Here is a 22,360-nt window from a genome sequence, read left to right as displayed (position 1 = left end):
TAAACATGCCTCCCAAGGGCTGGCTACAGGTGTGCCTGCCTACGCCTGTCAGGGTGTGGTCAAGGTGATGTCAGAGTAGCATAGTAAAGGTTTAAGGAGATAGGGAATGCACATGGTAGTCTCTCTTTTCCCTGCTGTTCTGGCTTGTTGTAATTGCCTGCCGGTTGGCTACCTAATAAATATATATCCTGAGCATCACAGGCTATGTATTAGTTATTAACTGTAATGTGAAAGTAGTACGGAGAGTCGGAGAGATGCCATGTAGATGTCAAGGAGGAATGAGACTTCGACATCACCTGTAAGGCAAACCACATGGAGATACACAGATTAGTAGAAATGGGTTAATGATTAGGAGTTTAGGCAATAAGAAGCCTCAGCCTGCAGTCAAATAGTTGATAAGTAATATAAGATTCTGTGTGTTTATTTGCAACTAAACAAGTACAGAACCGGGTCAGACAGAAACTTCCATCTACATAGACCCATTGTGTTTTGTAGGGAATCATGGAGTTGACCTGGTCTAGTTGGTTTGAAAAGCATGTCAGAGTTTTTCAGGGTAGAGACCTTGGCTCCTGGGGCACTGTGTGCTTTTTACTTTCTGAGAAACTGAGGAACTCCCTCAGTCAGTGAAGATGCAAGCCACCCCTGTTTCTCCTTGTCCCTAGGAATATTCAAAGCATGTAGAAGCTTGACAGGAAAATTGGTCTTAAACATGAATTTAAACCCTACTGTGTTTACCTTGAAAATGTCATTGTGTCCTGACAAATACCATTGTATTGACCCTGGCAACCACCTTTATACTCTGTTTGTGAAAAGAGGATGAATTCGCTGTTTGTGATAAGGGGATAGATTCTCTGTTTGTGGTGAATATAGAAGTCAGATTGCTCACAACAAACTTTTCACAGCATCAGTCTTGTGGCCCCTCCATCCTGAACTGGTTAAAATTCAGCTCTCACTGACCATTATCAGTAAACTCTGGCTTGGTGAGTAAACACTGGTATATACAAGGTTTGTGTCAGCTGAATTTATAGGTTTATTGAACTTTTGATTACAAAATCAGAAAAATCTCAGTTCACATTCGTTAAATAGTGCTTATATATTTATCTCGTTTCTTCTCTAAGACACTGAGAATTTAATTCTCAGGTTCCTGGTGTCCATAATGTGTCCCCCCTGCATGTTCAATGTGGTCCTATGTCACTGGCAGCCATGTGGCCTGACCTCACCCTGTCATTTGGTACAGACATTGGATCTCTTGGCTTTTTTACCACCACACTGTGCTGATTATTAACTGTACTATTCTTGATCTCTGTAATCCCACATTCTGTACTCTTGTTTGTTCACCCATAGCTGAGGTCACTATAATAGAATCCAAAGAAGTCTCAGCCTGGACAGTACATTCTCTTTTCCTTTACAGATGCTGAAATCTGTGATCATTAACCCTGAACCAACACCATCACTCCTCCCATTTATCTTTCTCTAACTTATAGGTAAACACTCAAGCTTTCATACATTCAGCTGCATCAAAAAGTTCACTTCAGCAAGCAGGCAGGTAATGTGAGCAAGAAAACAGCAGTAAAAGCAGAAAACGGACATAAGGAACTCTGTTGCCAATGGAAGGGAGATAGAACAGAGAAGAGATACCCATTAAATCTAACCAACATGGCTGCTGAATTGTGACCAAAACATTAATGTCATCAGTAGATATGCTAACACAAAAGGAGGGCATCTCACCTGCTCTCAACCCTAGTCAGAGGAACACAGACAACTAAGGAACTTTGTGTCTGAGAAGTACTCATCTAGAGAGAAGAGTGCAGCAAAACAAAAAGCTCTGAAATCACATTTGCAAGTAACGTTATATGGACTGAGAAGATTTTTCTTTTTTTATTTAGGTATGTAATGTATATGTAGATATATAAATACGAATACATATTTAAGAAAAAGGGATTAAATATGAAAGAAAGCAGAAGCAGAATAAAATATAAAATTTTACTCACGCATAATATTTTTTGAAAAAAGATATTAATATTAAAAATTGAAGAAAGACTGATGAGTGTATGAATGATCAGGTCTCAGATGCCTGTGACTTCTCTTTGGACCCTTTTCCTTCTGCTGTTACCTTGTCCAATTTTGATGTGATGGTTCTTGTTCTGATTATTATATTTTATTTCATTATATTTCACTGTTAACAACAAACATAAATGCATCACTGGAAACTATGGTCACAAACTATGAAAATTTTAAAAGATATATTTGAAGAGAACAACACAGGGCTTGAAATCTAACTGGAATGTATAAGGAAACAGAAGCCATTGTGTTGTTTGGGTTTGGTTTTAATCATAGTTCCAGGGCTTCTAAAAGAATATATGGCACTCTCATTGATTTGGATTATTCCCAAGATCAAGGTGATAAGACCTTAGTGCTTAACAGGTTATACACTCTGGATATGAGACACAAGTAAGTCAAGGTGAAACTGATTTGTAGACTTCCTCAATGTTGACTGATGCTCCTATTTCCAAAAGTACTTGTTCAAGCTACAGAGGGTGAAAAGTCATCAAAGATTTCCCAGCTGTGTACTCTTCCTACTACAATTCTTCCCTGACAAGACAGAGATGTTCACTTGCAAACTAGTGGTAAGAATCCTTTGAGAGGCAACTAGGCTTTGATTACTTGAAATTAAATTGTAAGACACAGAGGGATAAATGCCTTGTAACGTTTTTTTTTTTTTTCATTTAAAATACTGTTTATATACAATTCATCTGATCACAATTCTCCCATCTCCCCCAAGATTCTCACACCTCCCCACCATTCCAACCTCAGGCCTTCTTTCCCTCCTATTTCTCTTTAGAAATTAAAATGGCAAATAAAATGAAATGTAAACAATCCATAAAAGAATAAAAAACTCAAGAAGTACACGCAGATGCACATGTGCAACACACACACATACACACACATGCACACACATACACACATTCTCACACACACACATAAATACATACACACACACTCTCACACACACACACATAAATACACACACACACACACACACACACACACACACACACACACACACACACACCTGCATAATCACTGTCACCAAGAAATTGGTCTTGGGAAGTTTCAGTACTCTAGGCCTACTGTGTTGTACAATGGCCCTAGCATCATCTTTACATCATGTCCTCCATTGCAATTGAGGACCAGGCTCCAATACTGCTGTAGCCAACTCTTTCCAATCGCTCTGGGATAATTCTGTTATTAGACCTTGAATTAAACATCTGCCTCACAAAGGGTAAATGAGATGATCACTTCCTTAAATCTCCACAAATATATTATTTCCACAATAATCCAGTCAGCTCTTACACAGGCTGGGGATATCTGTCATTTGGCATGTGTTCCTGTTAGGTAACTGGATAATTTAAGGGTGGTTGTTTGAAAGCATTGCGTTATTCCTCTCTATTCTTATAATGTAATACTGATGTTGAATCTCCTTTCAGTTCCTCTGACGTTGTCTGAATATCTCTTAAGGATTGTATCTTATCAGTCAAAATGGAATTATTTTCTTTATTAACTCTTTCTAAGACCTATATGCTGGCGTCAAATCAAGCAACTTGGCACACATTTAATTGTATCGTTTTTAAACCACATATATAACCTCACAGAGACACGTCTCCTTTCATCATAATGGAGTTTCCAATTTGTTAACTTTGGAAAAAACTTTTTTTAAACAACACCCTCTCTGAGAATTTCCAATTCTGTCTCCAAATCTGTTGATGATGATGGTGGAATGTGACACTTAGCGAGACTGAGTGGAGATCACAGGCTGTAAAGAGCATGGTGAGTACATACAGCTGCCATGATGGCCTGTCAGCAGTCTGAGGAGAATGGAAGGGAGAGGGAACTGGGATTGATATGTAAATTAAGATTATTTCTAATTTAAGTAAAATGTATATATATAAAAAGAAAACAATGCCCCCATTTGCTACTGTTGGCATTAAAGGTATTTGGGTTTTTTTTCTTCTTTTCTCTTGTCACTAAAAAGGGGATAAATATCACCTGCTTAGTGTTGGTTTAAAGTTGTATAGAGTTGGGTATGGAAAGTGATGCTCAGTCTCTGGTATCTATTTTAGATATGTTTAAGGGTCTGGATGGGAAAGGTATGGTTAGGGTTGGATATAGTTAGGTTAATATACTTCTAGTGAAATATTTTTAGCAACTATGAGCTATAAATAACCTAAATTGTTAGATTTGTTAGATTCTAGTATGTTGACTGTATAAGGTCTTCTTATTGTTTACGATGTTTTGCACAGAAGTATAAAGACCTTTCAGTTCTATCTCTGTCATTCATATATATATATACATATATATTCATATATATATATATCATTGATTATATATAATTGATTGTACCTGCTAAATTATTTTGGGAAGTTTCAGCCATTGTACAACTAAGTTTCTGAGAATTACAGATCATAGTTATACATGTTTCTTATACCTATGAGATTAGTCAGACAGATATATAATCTTCAAACACTTCATAGAACATAAATGTTTAAATACTAGTACTCCATGACATGAGACACAATTGCTCCTGACAGCACCAAGCTATTCCAGTGAGCATGGTGGGCACCATTGACAAATCCTTCTGGAGTTCATTCTTTCCTTGGCTACTGGCCTCTTGTGCAAAGACCTGACCCCACGTCAACAGCTGACTCTGGACCTGATGTCCTACTGAACTTTCAGGAGATAAACTTAAAGAAGATTGCTGAACACTGCCAATCAGGGTTAGAAACTCTTTTAACCTCCCTGCTTCTGTGTTGGTCTGTCAGTTACTCTAGGTCTTAGCCAAAGCTGGTTGCCCCTACGCTGCTATGAGACTCTGGGTGACTCTCCAGGTAGCCTGTTGGTTCTTTCTTCTCTGCATCTTTGGAAGTTGCTTACCTCTACTTCCTGCCTACCCTAGTATTGTTATCTTTCTTCTCAGGTCTCTGATGAGGTTGATGATTAGACTGTCACAAGTATTGTTCTGTCTTCCTAGATAGAAATATTAGGTACAGGATTAAAATTTTCCAGTTTAGGACAACTTCATAGTAATTTCTGTTATGTCTTTGCCCTAGTACTGGATATGTAGTTCATGGCAATTGCTCTATGTTGCTTCACTGGCCATAGGTCATAAATTTTGTATGTTTTTACCATGCCTTCTCCAAGAGCATACTTAATATTTGCTATCATTGTGGATAGATTTGTATCAAGTCTAAATCTTATTTAGATTAAAAGGGGACTTGTAGTGAGATATTCATCCACTGTATCTGTAGCATTGACATCCCCTTTAAGGCATGGTCAGAGGTGTGGATGTGATTGGTTAAAAGGAATAGGATTGGGGCTCCAGAAGCCCCTTCTTCTGTTCTCAGAGAGCATCCGGATGTCAGGGTCTGCATCCTTGGAGTGGGAGTCTATGACAGTCACTTGTTTTCTGTGTAAGATTCTTTTCCCCAAATGAACTCCACTGCATCTTATTGGTCAAGCATCTGATTTTCCATGTCCAATGTGAAGACTTGATGCTGGAAGAGAAAACAGGAAGTAGGGAGTTCACAGGAAATCCTCAAAGGATTCTGAGAAAACCATATCAGTGTTCACTTTCCAGGGTGATTCTCAGAGAACCACCCTATCAATGCACAGGGGAAGAGGGACAGGCAGCTCCTTCCGTAGTCTTTCCCTCCAACTTTCCTCATGACAAACCTGAGATCTGTGCTCTGAGCTCCTCTGGAATTCATCTCCTTCATGAAACTGCGGAAAAGCAATGAAAGAGGAACTTTGCCCACTAAGGGAGCCACTGTGAGGGGGAGCAAGAGGTTCAAAGCCTTAAGGACCACAAGAATCATGAGGAGCAGAGGCAATGACCATGTCCTCTAGGAGAGGTTCTCACCTATCTGAGAGAAGAGGCCTAGATGAGGGCAATGTGTTCTTGGACTTACATTGTTTTTGGAAAATTCTACCTCATGTATTAATTCACTCAGATTTCTAAATGAATCTTACAGCATGGGTTGTACAAAGAGCAGAATCATTTCCAGTTCATATATGAAAGCTTCAAATCCCACACTAAAGGCTGCAAGGTTTCTAATGATGCCTCTTCCCACATCTAGTCAATGGTCACATGAGAACTTTGAGGCTCTGCTTCAGATGAAATTTGAATGTTAGAAAGCAGAGGTGGAGATGGGAAGAGGGACATGGGAGAAAGACAGAAAGAGAAAAAGACAGAGACGGGGACAGAGACGGGGACAGGGACAGAGAGACTCCAGTATCTGCATATTTTCTTTCTCACACAATGACAGCAGTTTATTTTGTTGATTCAAAGTTGCCCTGGACGACTTTTAACTTTAGTAGGATCCTAACAAGCCACAATCCAAAGGAGCCTACGTTGTCACTTAATGTTTCCCATGTTTGTTTTGTAGAGACAAAGTTCAGCTTATACTTCAATCTAGAGCCAATGAGAATCATGGCATATATTGATGCTCAAGGCGGAAAAGGAGGCCAAATGATGATTGGTGAGGACAAATATTCTACTCATTATCCCCATCCCATCTATGAAAATAATGACACTGTTTTCTTATGGCCTTTACTGCCACCCAAGGATCTGTGAAAGCAGAAACACAATGGCAAGGGATAATGTCCCTTTGGGACAGCGTGTGGTTGGTGGACATAACACTCCCCATCCCACAGGAAGTGGGTGGTCCTTCCTCACTCTGCTGCTTCCGGGCTGAGACTAGACTGCATTAGTACGCAGTGATGTCTGTCACAGAGGCACTCCTGTCCCCTGCAGGAAGTCTTGTTTTTGTGCAGGCTCACACTGAAGTTCCATCACTGTGTCTTGCACAGTAATACACAGCTGTGTCTTCAGTGGTCACAGAGCTCAGCCTCAGAGAAAACTGATTCTTCGATGTGTCTACTGTCATGGTTATTCGGCTCTTGAGTGATGGGTTGTAGTAGGTGTCTCCATCCTTATAAATCCGACCCATCCACTCCAGCCCTTTCCCTGGATGCTGACGAATCCAATGCCACCAGTAACCGCTGCTAATGGAGTAACCAGTCACAGTACAGGTGAGGGACAGTGACTGCGAGGGCTTCAGCAGACCAGGCCCTGACTCCTGCAGCTGCACCTGGGACAGGACACCTGTGAACAAAGAACAACAGTGAGTCAGGAGCTCAGAACCAGCAGAACAAGGTTCTCCACTGCTTCCCCGTGGCACTCACAGCTGGGAAACATCAGCAGGAAAATGAAGACCCACAAGGATTTCATGTCCATTGTGGTTAATTCAATGCCTCCCAGAAAATATTCTCCAGGGTGTAGGAGGCTCTGAATTTAAGCAGATGCTTGACTTCTGGTGGCATTGCTACAAATTTGCATGTGGGATGTTCCTCTAAGTAAATGTAGGAGAGCATGCTGCATGACCACTTTCACCACACGTGTGAGAAGGCTGCACGCTTGTCTCTCTGAGAGCCCAGCTGTCTCTCACTCAGCATCTCTCACAAGCTACTGACATGAAAGGGGGTACTGTGCACAGTGGGTTTATCTGGGGCCAGTGTGGTCACTGACATATACAATAAATAAATGCATCAAATTTCACCATTCACATGACATCAACCTGACTGGCCACTGGATGACCACATTTGAATCACTAGTTGAACTATTAATATTATTGTCCCTTTGGGGAAATAGCATTGACTTTAGCTCTCTGCTGTGAGTGAACAGCACAAGGATACATGTTCTGATTCTGCTCATATCATAACTCACTATAAGGAAAGTGACATCAATACCATTATCCCAGAGTCAGCCTTAAAACATGCCCTCATCTGTGCTCAGTCCTGTGAAGTTCCTTGTTCATACATGTTCCTACCCTTTACAGTGCAGCCAGGCTGTATATAATATGTACTAAGTGTACTAAATGAGAGAGAGAGAGAGAGAGAGAGAGAGAGAGAGAGAGAGAGAGAGAGAGAACCTGAGAGTGGAGTCCTAATCAGATCAGCAGTCGTGCAGTGAAGTGATCAGCAGTGTAGTTCAGGTAATAAAGTACTCACATATGAAATCCACACAAAGTTAAATAAAACAAAAACTCATGCTGTTTAAATCAGAATAAAAGGAGGAGAGAGAGTGGGGAGAGAGGGGAGGAGGGACGGGAGGAGGGAGATGGGGAGGGGAGGGATTGTTGTGATGAAGCAGGAGGAGGAGGAGGGGATCAGAAGATGAAGGAAGGAGGAGGAAGAGCAGAAGAGAGAGAGGAGGAGGGGGTGGAGTCATCTTCACACAACTCACTGACGTCTTGGGGATCAATGTGAAGGAGTGTGGGAAGAGTGTAAGAGTCAGAGAAACAGGGGGATTGCTGTGAGAGGATTTTTCCTAGAAATGCCAAAAGCTACACACAGGAGGTCTCTCCAGCATAAACAGCAGCTTCCTTTAAGGCTTCATAGCCACTTTCCTGTATCTCAGAAATGATGAAGTTTGGGCCCAGGAAATTGTTTGTCCTGGGCATTGTAGAGACAATCAGGAGCCACTATTCTGTAGAGGCCAATAGAACCCCACCACGATAGCAGACATTCTAAACTATTTTCATACAATGATGAATGCCCTTGGGTGAAAGGGTGTAGCCCAGCTGCAGTAAAGTGTGGCCCCCTTCTCACAATAGACTACTTACCATATACATCTTTCAAAACACACTGCCTACTGCATCACAGTTGTTACCCACAGGATAGGACATTCTCAGCAAGATGCAAGCATAGTGAGACACATGTCAAGGTGGAGGGTGTGAGCAATTAATGTTGAGTCATTTAATATCATTTGCTCACATGTTTTAACAACCTAAATTTTACCCTCCTACCTAGATTTTTGTTTCTTACATTTTTAAACTGACCTTAATGTCAAGCCCAGGTAAATAAGGACTTTTAAAAATGATATTCTTTATCCCAGACATAATGTTCCTCAAATCTAAATGATGTTATAACCTCAGCAAATAATTCCATTATAGTTCTGTACATTCCTATTAGTAAACCTGTAAATCCGTAAATCCTGCCCTGGTCTCTGTCTCTTTGAACATCTATCTATCTATCTATCTATCTATCTATCTATCTATCTATGTATCTATCTATCTATTTTTATGTCACTATGTTTGTCTCTCTTCCTCTCTCTCTTGTTCTCTGTCTGTCTGTCTGTCTGTCTGTCTGTCTGTCTGTCTGTCTGTCTGTCTGTCTCTCATATGTATCCATGTTGACACAATGGTTTCAAGACCCTACAGTGGCCAAGAGAAAATCTTATCCCCAGTTCAGTGGAATTGTCATCATGCTCCCTGAGAGACAGCTTCTTTCCATTTAAATCAAAGCTGTTGGCCTGCAGAGAGCAGACAGAGGAGAAATATCTGAGACCTATCCAGGTGTCTAGATTACAGATTGTATCTGTGCTGATCTCCCCTAATCCCAAACACTGTCCTAATCAGAATAACTTTAGTTTTGTCCTGAAATTCATTGAGAGTGCAGCCTCACAAATACCTGTGACCTTCCTGAGCATTTGACCCTGGTGACCTCTGCAGAATCATTTCTGATATCAGGGGTGATTTTTAGCATTTACCTGCTTTAGACTGTGTGGTATATGTAGTTTTTTAAGTTAATAAAAACAGAAATCTGTTTCCACAGATATTACAGACATCTGTAAAACACAAGTGCAGAAAACATCTGGGACATTATCAGATGGAGCTGAGACCCCAGAACTGGGACTCAACTCTGTCTGCACCTGTTCCTGCACTGTCTCTGTTCACCATGTGCTGTCGTCGCCCCCTGCTGGTCCTGAGCGCTCCTGCAGGGAGGTTTTTGTCAGGGTTCACACTGAAGTCTTCTCTCTGTGTCTCTAGTGCAGTAATAAATGGCAGTGTCCTCGGATCTTAAGTTGTTCATTTGCAGGGAGACGCTGCTTTGAGAATCTTCTCTTGAGATGGTGAATCTGCCTCTCACAGACTCCCCGTAGCCTGTTGCATAATTTTTACTTTTGTCTCTAATTTGTGCAACAAACTCCAGCCCTTTCCCTGGAGCCTGGCGGACCCAGCTCATCCAGGCATTAGTGAAAGTGAATCCAGAGGCTGCACAGGAGAGTTTCAGGGAACTTCCAGGCTGTGCCAAGCCTCCCCCCCGACTCCACCAGCTGCACCTCACACTGGACACCTGCAATCACAGAGACTCCAGTCAGTAAACTGACACAATGTCCACTGTCCTCCCAGTCATGTCCACTCACACACCCAGTATCTCCCACTATGTATAAGTTACCTTTTAAAAGAGCAACAAGGAAAACCCAGCACAATTTCATCTCCATGCTGAATGTTGAGTGTTCAGTGATGACCACAAAATGGGAGGACTTGTGAGTCTAGAGCTGGGTGTCTCTGTCAGAGCTGTAGGGTCAGGGCTGGTTTTCATGGCCAGAGGGGGACATAATTTGCATGTCTTCCTGCTATGTCATGAGCTAAGAGATGTGAGTGCTGGGAGACAGAATTAATGCTGCAGATACCTGAGATAAAATGAGGTGGCTTTTACAGCATCAAATATGATTTATTGTCTGGGGTCCTTAGCTCACATTGTAGAAAACATTTTTCAAGACAGAAGCCCTGTGTTAACCTCCAGTCCTGCATGGATAAAGAATATTTGCTTAGTAGGAGAATCATATTCTGAGTTATGCTTGGGACACATGAAACTATTCTTCAAGAAACCAAAGAAAATTTTGAAGAAAGAAAGAAAAGGAAAATGTTTTTAATATGAAGCTTACTCCTTAATAGTAATATAGTATTGCAATCTTACTTTACTGTGGTTTTTCCATATAAACTCCTCTGTTGCCTTTTCATAAATTATCAATGCATTCATAGGAAATGAAGACTTGAAATACCTAAAATTTGGTAATTTCAGCAAACATTGTATATGGTTCACCAATGTATATGTTAAATTAAAGTAGCTGAGGACACAGATCAATGGTATAGTACAACATGCACAAGCTTAACGTTTAATTTTTAAAAGAATACAGAATGTCATTGCATAGATATAAATACTCTCTGAGATTATTCTTTGATCAATTATAAAAACAGATCAAGGACGTGTGCAACTTCTTAACTCCACTGGGTTGACCTCTTCTCCATCATTCAGGCCACCTCCACCCCATTTGAATTTCACACTTATTTCTTCTGTGAATTAGGTCAGGCACCAGGAAGCCCTATTTCGTTCCATTCCCTATACTTTGTGTGCCACAGATCCTCAGGGACTTGCCTTTCTCTGCCTATCAGGGAGGCCTTTTCTTTCTCACAGAGAAGATCAAAATGACCTTTTAGGGACTTCCCTTCCCTGCACCACCAGGTACTCCAGCTCCTTCCTTTCCCACAGCCTGCTCTCTTCCTGTGACTTCCATCCCTTCCCTTCATGATGGTTTGCCCCTCCCACATACCAGGCAGTCTTCTCCAAGGTCTTACTTCTCTGAACTAATCAGTAGCCCTGACTGTTTCTTATTTGAAAGGCCTCCCCTCATTCAGGTTCATGCCTTCCTAGTGCTTCAGCATTCCAGGCTTCTCCACAACCATTCATCCACATGCCTCAAACCTGCTTGTCTCTTCCCAGGCTATAACACATCTGCCTATCCCTCCATTAGGATCTCACACGCCCTATGTTTTCTGCACCTATTATCCTCATGAATACATACCCAGAAGATTTTACCTAAAGTAGGAAAAGAAGAGTTTGACAGATACACAAGACTCAAGGAAGAAGATGAAAATCAAGCTGTGTTCTGACACATGTGTAGTTTGTGTTCATGGAAACAGCCATCCTGGATACCATTTCCACCAATGAAATTAATGTCTCAACATTCTCGTGAATTCACCCTCTCCTAGGCATTGTATATACCCACACTGAATGAATGAAGATGATTTGTACAAAAGGAATAAACTCTCAAAACCAATTTCAAATTTAGGAATCTCAGTTCCAAATTGATTCATTGCAGCTGACACCGCTGTGGTTCAGAAAGTCATTAGAAATTACAATGAAAACTTATCCTATGGGATTCTGGAAATCCTAGAAGAAATGGAACAACTTCTGAGTTCAAATCATTTAACAAAGTAAACCTGGTCTTAGAAGCCTCACCTTAAAGAAATGCCCAGAGGCAGACCGAGCCCCTGTTGAATCATCAGACTCCCAAGGAAGACTCCAAACCTAAACTTATCAACTTCTCCTGTGAGATAGAAGCTGACTCAACACTTCCAAATTCACTCTATGGAGCCAGTATTGTTTGATAACTTAAGAATGTAAAGACACTACTAAAATAATTACCTATTTATTTGATAGCTAAAAATGCAAACGTTCTTAACGAAATGCTTGTAAGTCAAATTCAGTCCTGCATTGTGGAATTTTACATTACAACCAAGTGGACTTCTTTCTCAAAAGCCAGGTTACTTCAACAAGTATCTGTCAGTATCAAGCAACACATAAATAAATACAAAGATTGAAATGATGTAATTATTTCAAAAGATACAAAAAGGTCACTCTGCAAAGTTCAACATGCAATAATGAAAAAGGTTTTGAAATCTTTTTGAATGGATTCTATGTGTGCCTCAAAATAAGAAAGGCTACATAGACAGAGCATACAATGAAAATTTTATCAAATGAAGACAAAATGAGATAAGTCCTCTACAGTCAGGAATTAGACAAAGATATGCATGCTCTCTTCCATTATTAAGTGTCGTGCTGTAGTCTTATTTATTGTATTTAGAAAACAAAATAGATATAATATGATCAGAATACGAAGGGAATAAGTCAAGTTATCCTGATTATCAGATGACATGATGCGTTATATAAAAGACCCTACTGTGTCCAAGAGGAAACTCTTGGACCTCATAAGTACAGTAAAGTTTCAGTGGATAAGTCCTAGTGCACCAAATTTAAAATAAAAAAGACAACACAGCATGTCCCCTCTTCTCCATGCTTCTGATAACAAGTCCATAGTAATGAACTCCAATGGTGATGACGTGGTTAATTTTCGGGCAAAGAACTCAAAAGAATGATCATGTCTATGTCAACATAGTTTGAAGAAGATATGAAGATATTTGAAGACAACATCATCATCACCAAAGCAACATCATTTCATAGCTGAATGAAGTGAGGAGGAAATACAAGCTAGGAAAGAAATAAAAAGCCAAAGAATTGTTAAAAATAAAATGAAATTGTGCTGGAAATGAAAATATTAATGAATCAACAAACAAAATGTCCAGGGGAAGGACTCACCAATAACATGAATGTCAAAACAAGAGAGAGAATCAAGGCTGGTATATATTGTAGATGTAAGGAAACAGTGTATAAAGAATGATGAGAAAAATATAAGTATGTATGAAGAGAATACGGAAATGTATTGGAACATCGAAAAGACACCTAACCAATATTTCAATAATAGGCAGAGGATATGGGGAAGAATACCATATCAAAGGAACCAGATGTTTTCAATACAAACATAGAATAAAATTTCCCAAACCTACAGAAAGATATGCCCATCTAGGCATCTTGAATGGACTAAAGAACACTTAGGAACAGGAAAGAAACTTCCTATAATGTGTTTTAGTTAAATAATAAAGACACAGGAAAAGGAAAGTGTTTTGAAAGTTATGAGAAAGGCTAAATTTTAAAAAATGCTGGGATGTGTTGGAGCATTCTTTTAATCCCAGAACTTGGCAGGCAGAGGCAAAAAGATCTCTGTGAGTTTGAGGCCAGCCTAGTCTACACAGCAAGTGCCAGGACAGGCTCCAAAGTTATACTGAGAAAACCTGTCTCAAAAAATGTCAAAACACTTATAAAGGCAGGTCAGTCAGACTAACACTTGAATGTTCAAAAGAATCATTTTTAGTCAGACAGGCCTGTAAAGATGTATACCAAGTACTTAAAGATATAACTCTCAACATACATAATTTTATATATGAAAATATATGTAAAAATTAAATGAAAAACAAAACCTTTCCCAATAGAAATCATTAAAGAAATATATGATGACTAATCCAGCTCCACAGAGAATAAGGAATAATGGGATATTTAGCCTGAGGAGAATAAACACACCCATGGTAAAAGGGAATGTGGAAACAATTTCAGAAAAGTTAATCCAGAGTTCAAAGAATACACCAGAAACAACCACATGCCAGGAATTACTGTACTCTTACCAATAAACTCAGTGTTGATACTCTCCATATCACAATAAAATGATTCAGAGTAGAGGAGTGGGTTCTTGCTGGCCCAAGAAAGAGACATCACCATCATAACACACAGCACCTTAGGTTAAAGTTTGGAAAATGGTACACCAAGCAAATAGAACTAAGGAACAAATGTGAAACATATGTTAAACAAAATCTAGTTAGGAGACATAAAAAGATTGCATCATACTCATTAAGCAGAGAATCCAACAAAAAGCTTACAAATATATACAGTAGCCTATATAATATATACAGATGCAGCGAAAGTTGCAATAAATTTCATAAAAGGCATATCACTAGTAATAAAAGCACAGATAGAAGCCAATGTATTGTCTGTGGATGAATGCAATACCCTATTCTCATGAAGCACAGTTATCTGAACAAATCACACAGAGAAACATTGAAGTTTAATGTGATGAACATGAAATGAATCTCACAGATATTTTCCAAATGTTTCACACTGTCATGACACTTATGATTTGTAGGAAAGGCTTAGAGTGAAGAGACTTGAAACTGCCTCTCCATGTGAAAAGACTGTCAAGTTTTAGGTTTTAACTGATTAATTCATTCTACTTTGAGCTATACTGTTTTCATGGTGACTGATATTGTCTTGGAATTGTGTCATCTCTGCTTTTGTAGCTTCCCAGGAGAGTGATACATATTTTAGGGACTAACTGTATTTTTCTGTGTCAAATCTTATATCCTTCAAGGCAAGTTTTCTAACTGATATAGGGGATGGACTCCTGGGACTTGTATGAGGTCACCTGAGTGGAATAGACCCTGTGTCAAGTCAGGAAACACACTTCCTGGCCCCATCTCTGCAACTGCTCTCCAAATTCTGCACAATTTATTTATTTTGGCTTTTGATTTTGCTGTCCCATGGCAACGAATATTTAGCAATGCTATTGTTCATAAGGAATTGATGTAATTTGAAAATCACAGTAAAAGTAATAGACTGTGTCCCTGTGTTTACTGTGATGCTTCATGGTCTCCATTTGATGGTTCTCACTCCTTATCGGGGTTCTATGAAATGTTTATAGACAGCTGTTAAGTCTCTCATATAGGGCAGGAAGATTGTCCTAACAAACTTTTCTTATTGTGATACACTAGACCAGAAATATGACGGAGTTTTGTGCAGGTCAGAAGCTTTGTTCCTCCTTGAGAAAAACATACCTCTCCCACTGAAATGGGCCCTGTGAACTGTCATGTGCCCTACCAGTTCAAAACCAATAACAACCAATCATACATACCTTTCTTAAGTTTCAGTTGATGGTTTTCCCAAGTTTAGAGCTAAGGGAAACCCTCTTCCCATTCTGTCGTGACTCTGTGGCTTATATTTGAGAAAGAGAGTTCATGGTGGTGTCAGAATTAACCACATAACACAGAGGAGAACAAAAAAGTGTTGGGCCTTGGAGGTCAAGAAATTTCTGTCACCTTTAACTGATGTAGGAGACACTTCCTGAATAACACATTGTCTGCAGGGATAAGACAAGTCCTTGAACCCAGGCCTTAGATACTCTTGATAGATGCCTCCCAGTACACTTGAGAGTCCCATTCCATAGAGATGCCTGAAGGGGAAGGTTCCCCTGCTTTCTGGTCAATCCTTGCTCTACAGATGGGGGAGAGAGCAGGGATTTTCATAAAGTCGCTGATATTTCAAACATTATTTAAAATTCAACATAGGTTTGCATACTCTTTAACATAGAATTGGCCTAGGAAACTCATGCCTGCCACAATGCATTCCCCATACAATTGCATCCACAGTAAGTGTATAAAATTCATATTTGTCATAAGGAAGATATGTCTGCTAGAGAGACATCTAAAGTAAATATTCTGAGCCAAAGAGACATCTCACTGACATCAATACATTGAAATTGGCAATTATCACAGTATTTATGCAAAAACAAATGCTGTATAGAATATGATACCATGAATGGAGTGTGAGAGATTATGGTTTATTTATGCAGGTCCATGTTCTGTCTTCAGTGTGTAGGTCAGGGCACTGAGACTAGGAATGAAGACAATATGAGACCAGAGAATAATGCATAGTATCAGATCATATTTTCATTTAACATGGATATGCATTGGGGTATTATGTCAGTTTGGTGAAAAATCAATTAATATCACTTTAAACCAATTTACAGGAATTATACCAGCATGGAAATACATAATAAAAATATGTCTTATATGCTCAGAGCTATTGCATTTGCTGGACCTCCCGACCAGAATAATATGCTTAGAGGTTACTTAAGAGACTGATATATATATATATATATATATATATATATATCTCCTATTTCTTTAACTTGCATTTGAGAGAAGAATGTAACCAACTGTAGGGACATATCCCAGGTATCTGTAGATTTGGCCACACCCCAAATGGCATGTGGCCACAGATAGGTAGTAGGCAGGAAAAATAAAAGGCTGGGGACAGGGAGCAAGAAGGTCTTACTCCTTGGGGTCAGTTGGAGTGGCTACTTCTCCTTTGGAGGTGGGCAGCATGGAGATTGTCTGTGTCCCACTCTTGATATCAGCTGAAAAGGAAACTGAACCACACACTGGATAAGGGGTATAAGTGTTTATTTATTATGGGAAGTCACTCACAAAAGAAGGTGTTAACCAAGGTTAGCCTCTGCAACCTTTGAGTTTCCCTGTCCCCAGCCTTTTATTCCACCTGCCTACTATTTACCTGTGACCATGCCCCAAAACGGGCATGGTCAATGCTACAGGAACTTGGGATATCTCCCTACAACAATCAACCTTACTTGCCTTGGATTTTCCAGGTTATCAACTTATAGAAATTAAGATAATGCACAGTTCTAAACCTAAGTGATGTGCTCGTCCATGCTCCTGAATCAAGAGCATCTATCGCATGGGTGTTTTATTTGTGCTGTGACAATCATTTGATGAAAATACAAAACATATGTTTAAATAAATCTTATGAAATGAATGCCCAGAATAGTGGAAGAAAACAGAGAGATATTGATGAACAATGATGGTTGTAGCACAGAAAGGAGAGAGAGGGGGAAGGAGAAGGGAGAGAGAGGGGGGCAAGAAGAGACATGGAGATGGAGACAGAGATTTAGACTCATGTAAGAGAGATACGAGAACAAAAGAAGTCAAGGGCGAGTGATTTAAAGAACTCAAATCTGGGCTTTCTCTAGGTTGAATGACACCAACAGGAAGACTTTGATTTCTTTTCTTGAGGTGCTGTGGAAGGATTACTATTGAGTCTGAGTTTATTGTGAATGTGTTTGAATCTATGCATTTTAGAATATTGTGTGAGGAATCACTAATGATTTAAATTTACTCATTTGGTGCAATGAGTTGGGAACATTTATTGAATTAGTGTGGTGATGGGAAATGTACTGTGTATGTTTAACAGTAATTTAGACCGGACTAAGAGTCAAAGAGGATTCTGGGAAATGTAGTAGAGAAGTGGTGATCCGGGCAGGAAGTGACATAGCAAGGAAACTCATATTTAACCAAGGAGAAACAGGAAGTGCCTCTCTTTTCCCCTCTGCTCCTGCTCCAGCAGCACGATGTGATCCACCAGCAAGGAGGGACGCCAATAAGGCATCCGATAAGGTAAGTCTTATAAAATGTATAGGTTTATGATAGTTAAGACTGAGCTAACAAATGAGAATCCTAGTCATTGCGCAAGCAGCATTTTACCTAATACAAGTTTCTGTGTATTCATTTGTGCCTAACTCAGGCGGGCAGCTGGTGTAAAGCTCACACATGGTGGTGGGACTCGGCGGCTTTTTGCACAAAGATTTACCGTAACAGTGTGGTATTTTGTACCCTTCATTATTAGGGAAGGTTAGAGTGAATATACCTTCTTGAGAATGTAAGTTGTGAAAATACCTGTCATCAAAATAAACAGGAGCCTGGAATTCTCCCAAAATTTCCTCCCTCATCTGTCTGGGTGGTTGCAACACTGTGTGTTGCTGTATGTTGTACAGTAATAGACAGCAGAGTCCTCTGATGTCAGACTTCTGAGCTCCATGAATGCTGTGCTGGAGGATTTGTCTGCAGTCAGTTTGGCCTTGCCCTTGAACTTCTGATTGAGGTCAGTTAACCAGTATTAGGAAAAAAACTTCCAATCCACTCCAAGCCCTGTCCAGGCTTCTGCTTCACCCAGTGTATATACTGGTAAATGAAGGTGTAGCCTGAAGTCTTGCAGGACAGCTTCACTGAGGCTCCAGGCTTCACCAGTTCAGCCACAGACTGCTGCAGCTTGACCTGGGAGTGGACACCTGTGGAGAGAAAGACAGAGTGGATGTCACTGTCACCTGATAACATGGCCCCTCCTCAAGACTGGAACTTGGAGCCCTTACCTGTAGCTGCTGTCACCAGGAAGAGGATGATCCAGCTCCATCCCATGGTGAGGACCTGTGTGCTCAGTGACTGTGGAGAGGACACTGATCATGTGTAGTTGGTGTGGACATCCCTGTATTTACATTCATAGACTCACATGATTTGCATATTCATGAGCAGGGTGCTTCTTAGATAAGCACCGAGTCCAGCTGGAGAAGAAGGAGGTAGAGGACACCTTGGTCAGGCAGCAGGATGCTGAGGTCCAAATAATCATCCTGTCTGAGGAAGCTGCCATTCCTGAGACCTATGCAGATCCTGTGGAAATAACATCAAGGCCTAATCCCTCAATTTACAATTAGAATCCCAACCTGAGAAATTATTTCATTTCCCTGACAAATTCACAGGTGTTGGTAGTGATGAGTAAAATTGTTAAAGGCAATTTCAAAACCTTCTAAATTGGGAGAAATTTTACTCTCTCATCTGTAAGATATTAATATTTTCTTTTCCAGAATGTTACAGGTGTCTGTTTCTGGTGAATTTTTTCTTTTTCTAAATACCTTTCTTCTAGAATATTCTTTAGTTTCAATAGAAAAAGGTATTAGGGTTTCTAGTCGAAATATGGGAAATATCTGAGAGGATTGGGCATAGAATTTCATCAGAACATTTTTCACGAAAAAGTGTTTTACAAAAATCCAAAATAAATAAGGGAAGGAGCAAGGCAAAGCCACTTTGAATTCTTTAGCATCCCAGGTGAAACAAGACCACGTTCCTGTATCTAACCACTTATATCCACTCTGCCCAGCCACCTCACTTCCTGTCTGTCTGTACGGACTTCCAGACCTGTGGTTAGCTGGTGACATGCTCCATCCTCTCATCTTCAGAAAAGCTTTATTTGTCCAAGCAAGAAATCACCTCAGGCTTGAGCTTCTCCATGTCTTGTTTACAGTGCCTGAGTTCATATGTGTGTCTGCTATAGTGTCCCTAAAAACTGTTTCCTTGATGCTGCCCAGACATTGTGTTTCCTGCAATCATTCCAGCCACTCTTCTTCATAGGTTCCTGAGCACTGAGGGGAGGGTTGTGACACAGACATCCCACTTAGGAATGAGCATGCCAAAGGCTCTCCCACTCTGAAGGTCATCAAGTTGTGGGTTTAATGTTGCTCTTCTTAAACACAGAAAGTTTGAAACAGAACATTGGGGCAGTGAACTGAGCTCTGCAGAGCCTTTCCTGTCCCTGAGATATGACCTCATCATAAAACAGCACCTTCCAGTTATCATTAAGTAGATTCTTGTGGAATTTTTTAGTACACATGTGTAACATTACATCTGTGGTAAAATCACTTTTCATGGACAGGACGAGGTCTGTCCAAACTTCCTGGCCTCAGTTAATGGAATCTGTCATTTTTTGTTCTCCCTGTCAGGACTGCCAATTTCTCTTCCAACGTCCATGTTGACTGTAGATTACTAACTGCCAATTACACATTCCTTTCAGAGAGATTTTCTAGGTCAGCAGATCTCACTTCTCAGGACCATTTCCATGTGATCAGATGCATATAATACAGTCCTGGTTGTGGAATCCCATATTTACATCCTGTAGAAGACAATAAACCACCCTTGAAATGCCATCTCCACACAGACTCTGAACTGACTTTACTGAAGGACCAGCTGATAGAAAACCCACGTATGAACCTGATGTGCACCATTGCCAGGGAGAGGAGGGGAGGTTTGAGCCTTGGTAGGGTTTATGCTTCTATATATGGGCCCCAACTATCTCTTGATTTACCCTTAAATTTAAGTTCTGCTCTAATAAAGAAATCTGTCCAAGGATCTACTTGAATATGAGAAAAAAGACATGGAACACCCATGAATTTCCTGCTGTGATTTCAGTGATACAATGGAGATGTTTTTACCCTCAGTGCTGTCACTTTGCATTTTTTTCATCTGAGACTCTGCCTCCTATGCTTAAATAACAGCAGAAACACAGGAGATGTATTGAGGACAACAGTCACCCATAGCACAAATATTTAGAGAGACTTTCTGGGAACTGTAGGATGAAAGGCACCTAGGCTGCTGATGAACGTACACAGTTAAGTCTTTATGCTCTCCTGGGATGGTGTATCCTGTGTGTGCTGTACTCCCCCTGGTGGCCTTTGGCGGCCTCACAGTGAGGTTTATGTCTGGGTTCACACTGAGATCCCCTCACTGTGTTTGTAGTACAGTAATAAGTGGCAGTGTCCTCAGACTTCACACTGTTCATTTGCAGGTACAGAGTGTTCTTGGCATTGTCTCTGGAGATGGTGAACCGACCCTTCACGGACGGTGCATAGTTTGTGGTACTGCCATCATATTTAATTTCTCCAACCCACTCCAGCCCCTTCCCTGGAGCCTGGCAGACCCAGTGCATCCAGTAGTCACTGAAGGTGAATCCAGAGGCTGCACAGGAGAGTTTCAGGGACCCTCCAGGCTTCACCAAGCCACCCCCAGACTCCACCAGCTGCACCTCACATTGAACACTGCAAACATAAAAATTCTTGATCATGAAATCATCACACATGTCCATTGTCCCTCAGATTAATGTCCACTCACACAGTCAGCATCTACTGTTCTGCATAAATTACCTTTTAAAAGAGCAACAAGGAAAATGCAGCTCAGCCCCAACTCCATGCTGATCCCTGAGTGAAGTCTTGGGATCCACAGCTGAGCTCCTCTGCCTGAGCTGTAAGGTCAGGGCTGGGCTGCTTTTCATGATCAGAGGGAGGGGCTATTTGCATGTCTTCCTGCTTTATAGCAAGCTCAGAAGTGGAGCCTGGAGGTGTCAGGTCCTGGGTTATTTGTTAATGTTCTGGAGGAATCTGATAATGAAGTTAATGTTGGGGAAATATTATTAAATTAGATCATTTTCAAATCATCTCCTATTATCCCTTTTTCTATAAAGAATCATTTTCATGTTCATTTCAACTCCCTTCTCCACTTCTGGGATTAAAAGAGCAGTGACATTGCTTTACAGTGCTCATTTTTTATGAAGTGAGCACTATTGTGTTGACCTCATCCCTGATGAACATAAAACTTCTAATATAGCTATAGCTTTGTGTAAAGCTGCTTCCTGAGATTGGAAATTCCCTTTCTGTATGTAGGTCACGTGACATGCCTGAATTCCAGTGTTCAGCTAATCACATGTAAAAGCCTTTTCCAGATACTGTGTGTATTTCATGTGTTATTGTCTAATTCAGTTTTCCTTTGCTGCATGATTACTTATTTGACCCTAGAAATAGGGAGTGACTGAGAAGCTGAACTTCAAGGCAGAGCTCAGCATTTGACTTCTGTGTCTGCAGGTGGCCCTGTGAGAGGGGCAGACTGTGGCAACTGAAGTTCAGGAGTCAGGCCACCAAGAGGTGAATACATGGGGGAGTGAATATCTGATACGAAAAACCTGGAGTCCACAGACTCCAGAATGTCTTTTGCCATTGCTGTTCTGTTTCATTTTTGCTGCTGCCATCTTTCTCTGGTACCTGGCATGATGTGAATGGGTCTGGGGAGATCCCCACTGCCTGTAATACAGTGTGTTCTCATGTGGAAACATCCCATTCTACTGGACATTTTTACCTGTGCATTATTGTTAAGATAATTTCATCTTAACACATACTGTCTAATTGATAATAATAATAAAGTTAGTTTAAATCGGCTAATGATGTTGAAAATTAATACAAGGGAGCTTCATACAGGGAGGGCCTATGAGTTTCACCTCCACAGCTGCATAAATTGTAGTTCTGGTTAATGAATAGGGAAAATAATTGAGTCCCTGGAAGCCA

At 40.5% G+C, this 22,360-nt stretch overlaps 1 pseudogene and 2 gene segments (V, D, J or C); all 3 read right to left on the bottom strand.

Annotated features, from left to right (window-relative positions):
* Window positions 1-6,833: 6,833 nt before the first annotated feature.
* On the bottom strand, window positions 6,834-7,288 carry LOC103164439. The segment is given in 2 exon segments: window positions 6,834-7,162; window positions 7,237-7,288. Coding segments are annotated over 2 exon segments (381 nt in total).
* Window positions 7,289-18,147: 10,859 nt separating this feature from the next.
* Window positions 18,148-18,617, bottom strand: LOC118239006 (annotated as a pseudogene).
* A 122-nt stretch (window positions 18,618-18,739) lies between these two features.
* LOC118239005 lies at window positions 18,740-21,218 on the bottom strand. The segment is given in 3 exon segments: window positions 18,740-18,866; window positions 20,687-21,065; window positions 21,170-21,218. Coding segments are annotated over 3 exon segments (552 nt in total).
* Between the last annotated feature and the right edge of the window lie 1,142 nt (window positions 21,219-22,360).

This window comes from Cricetulus griseus, chromosome 5 (genome assembly GCF_003668045.3).
Source record: "Cricetulus griseus strain 17A/GY chromosome 5, alternate assembly CriGri-PICRH-1.0, whole genome shotgun sequence".
Classification (NCBI taxonomy): Eukaryota; Metazoa; Chordata; class Mammalia; order Rodentia; family Cricetidae; genus Cricetulus; species Cricetulus griseus.
Note: the sequence above shows the minus strand (reverse complement) of the source record. Positions and strands in the feature narration are given on the sequence as shown.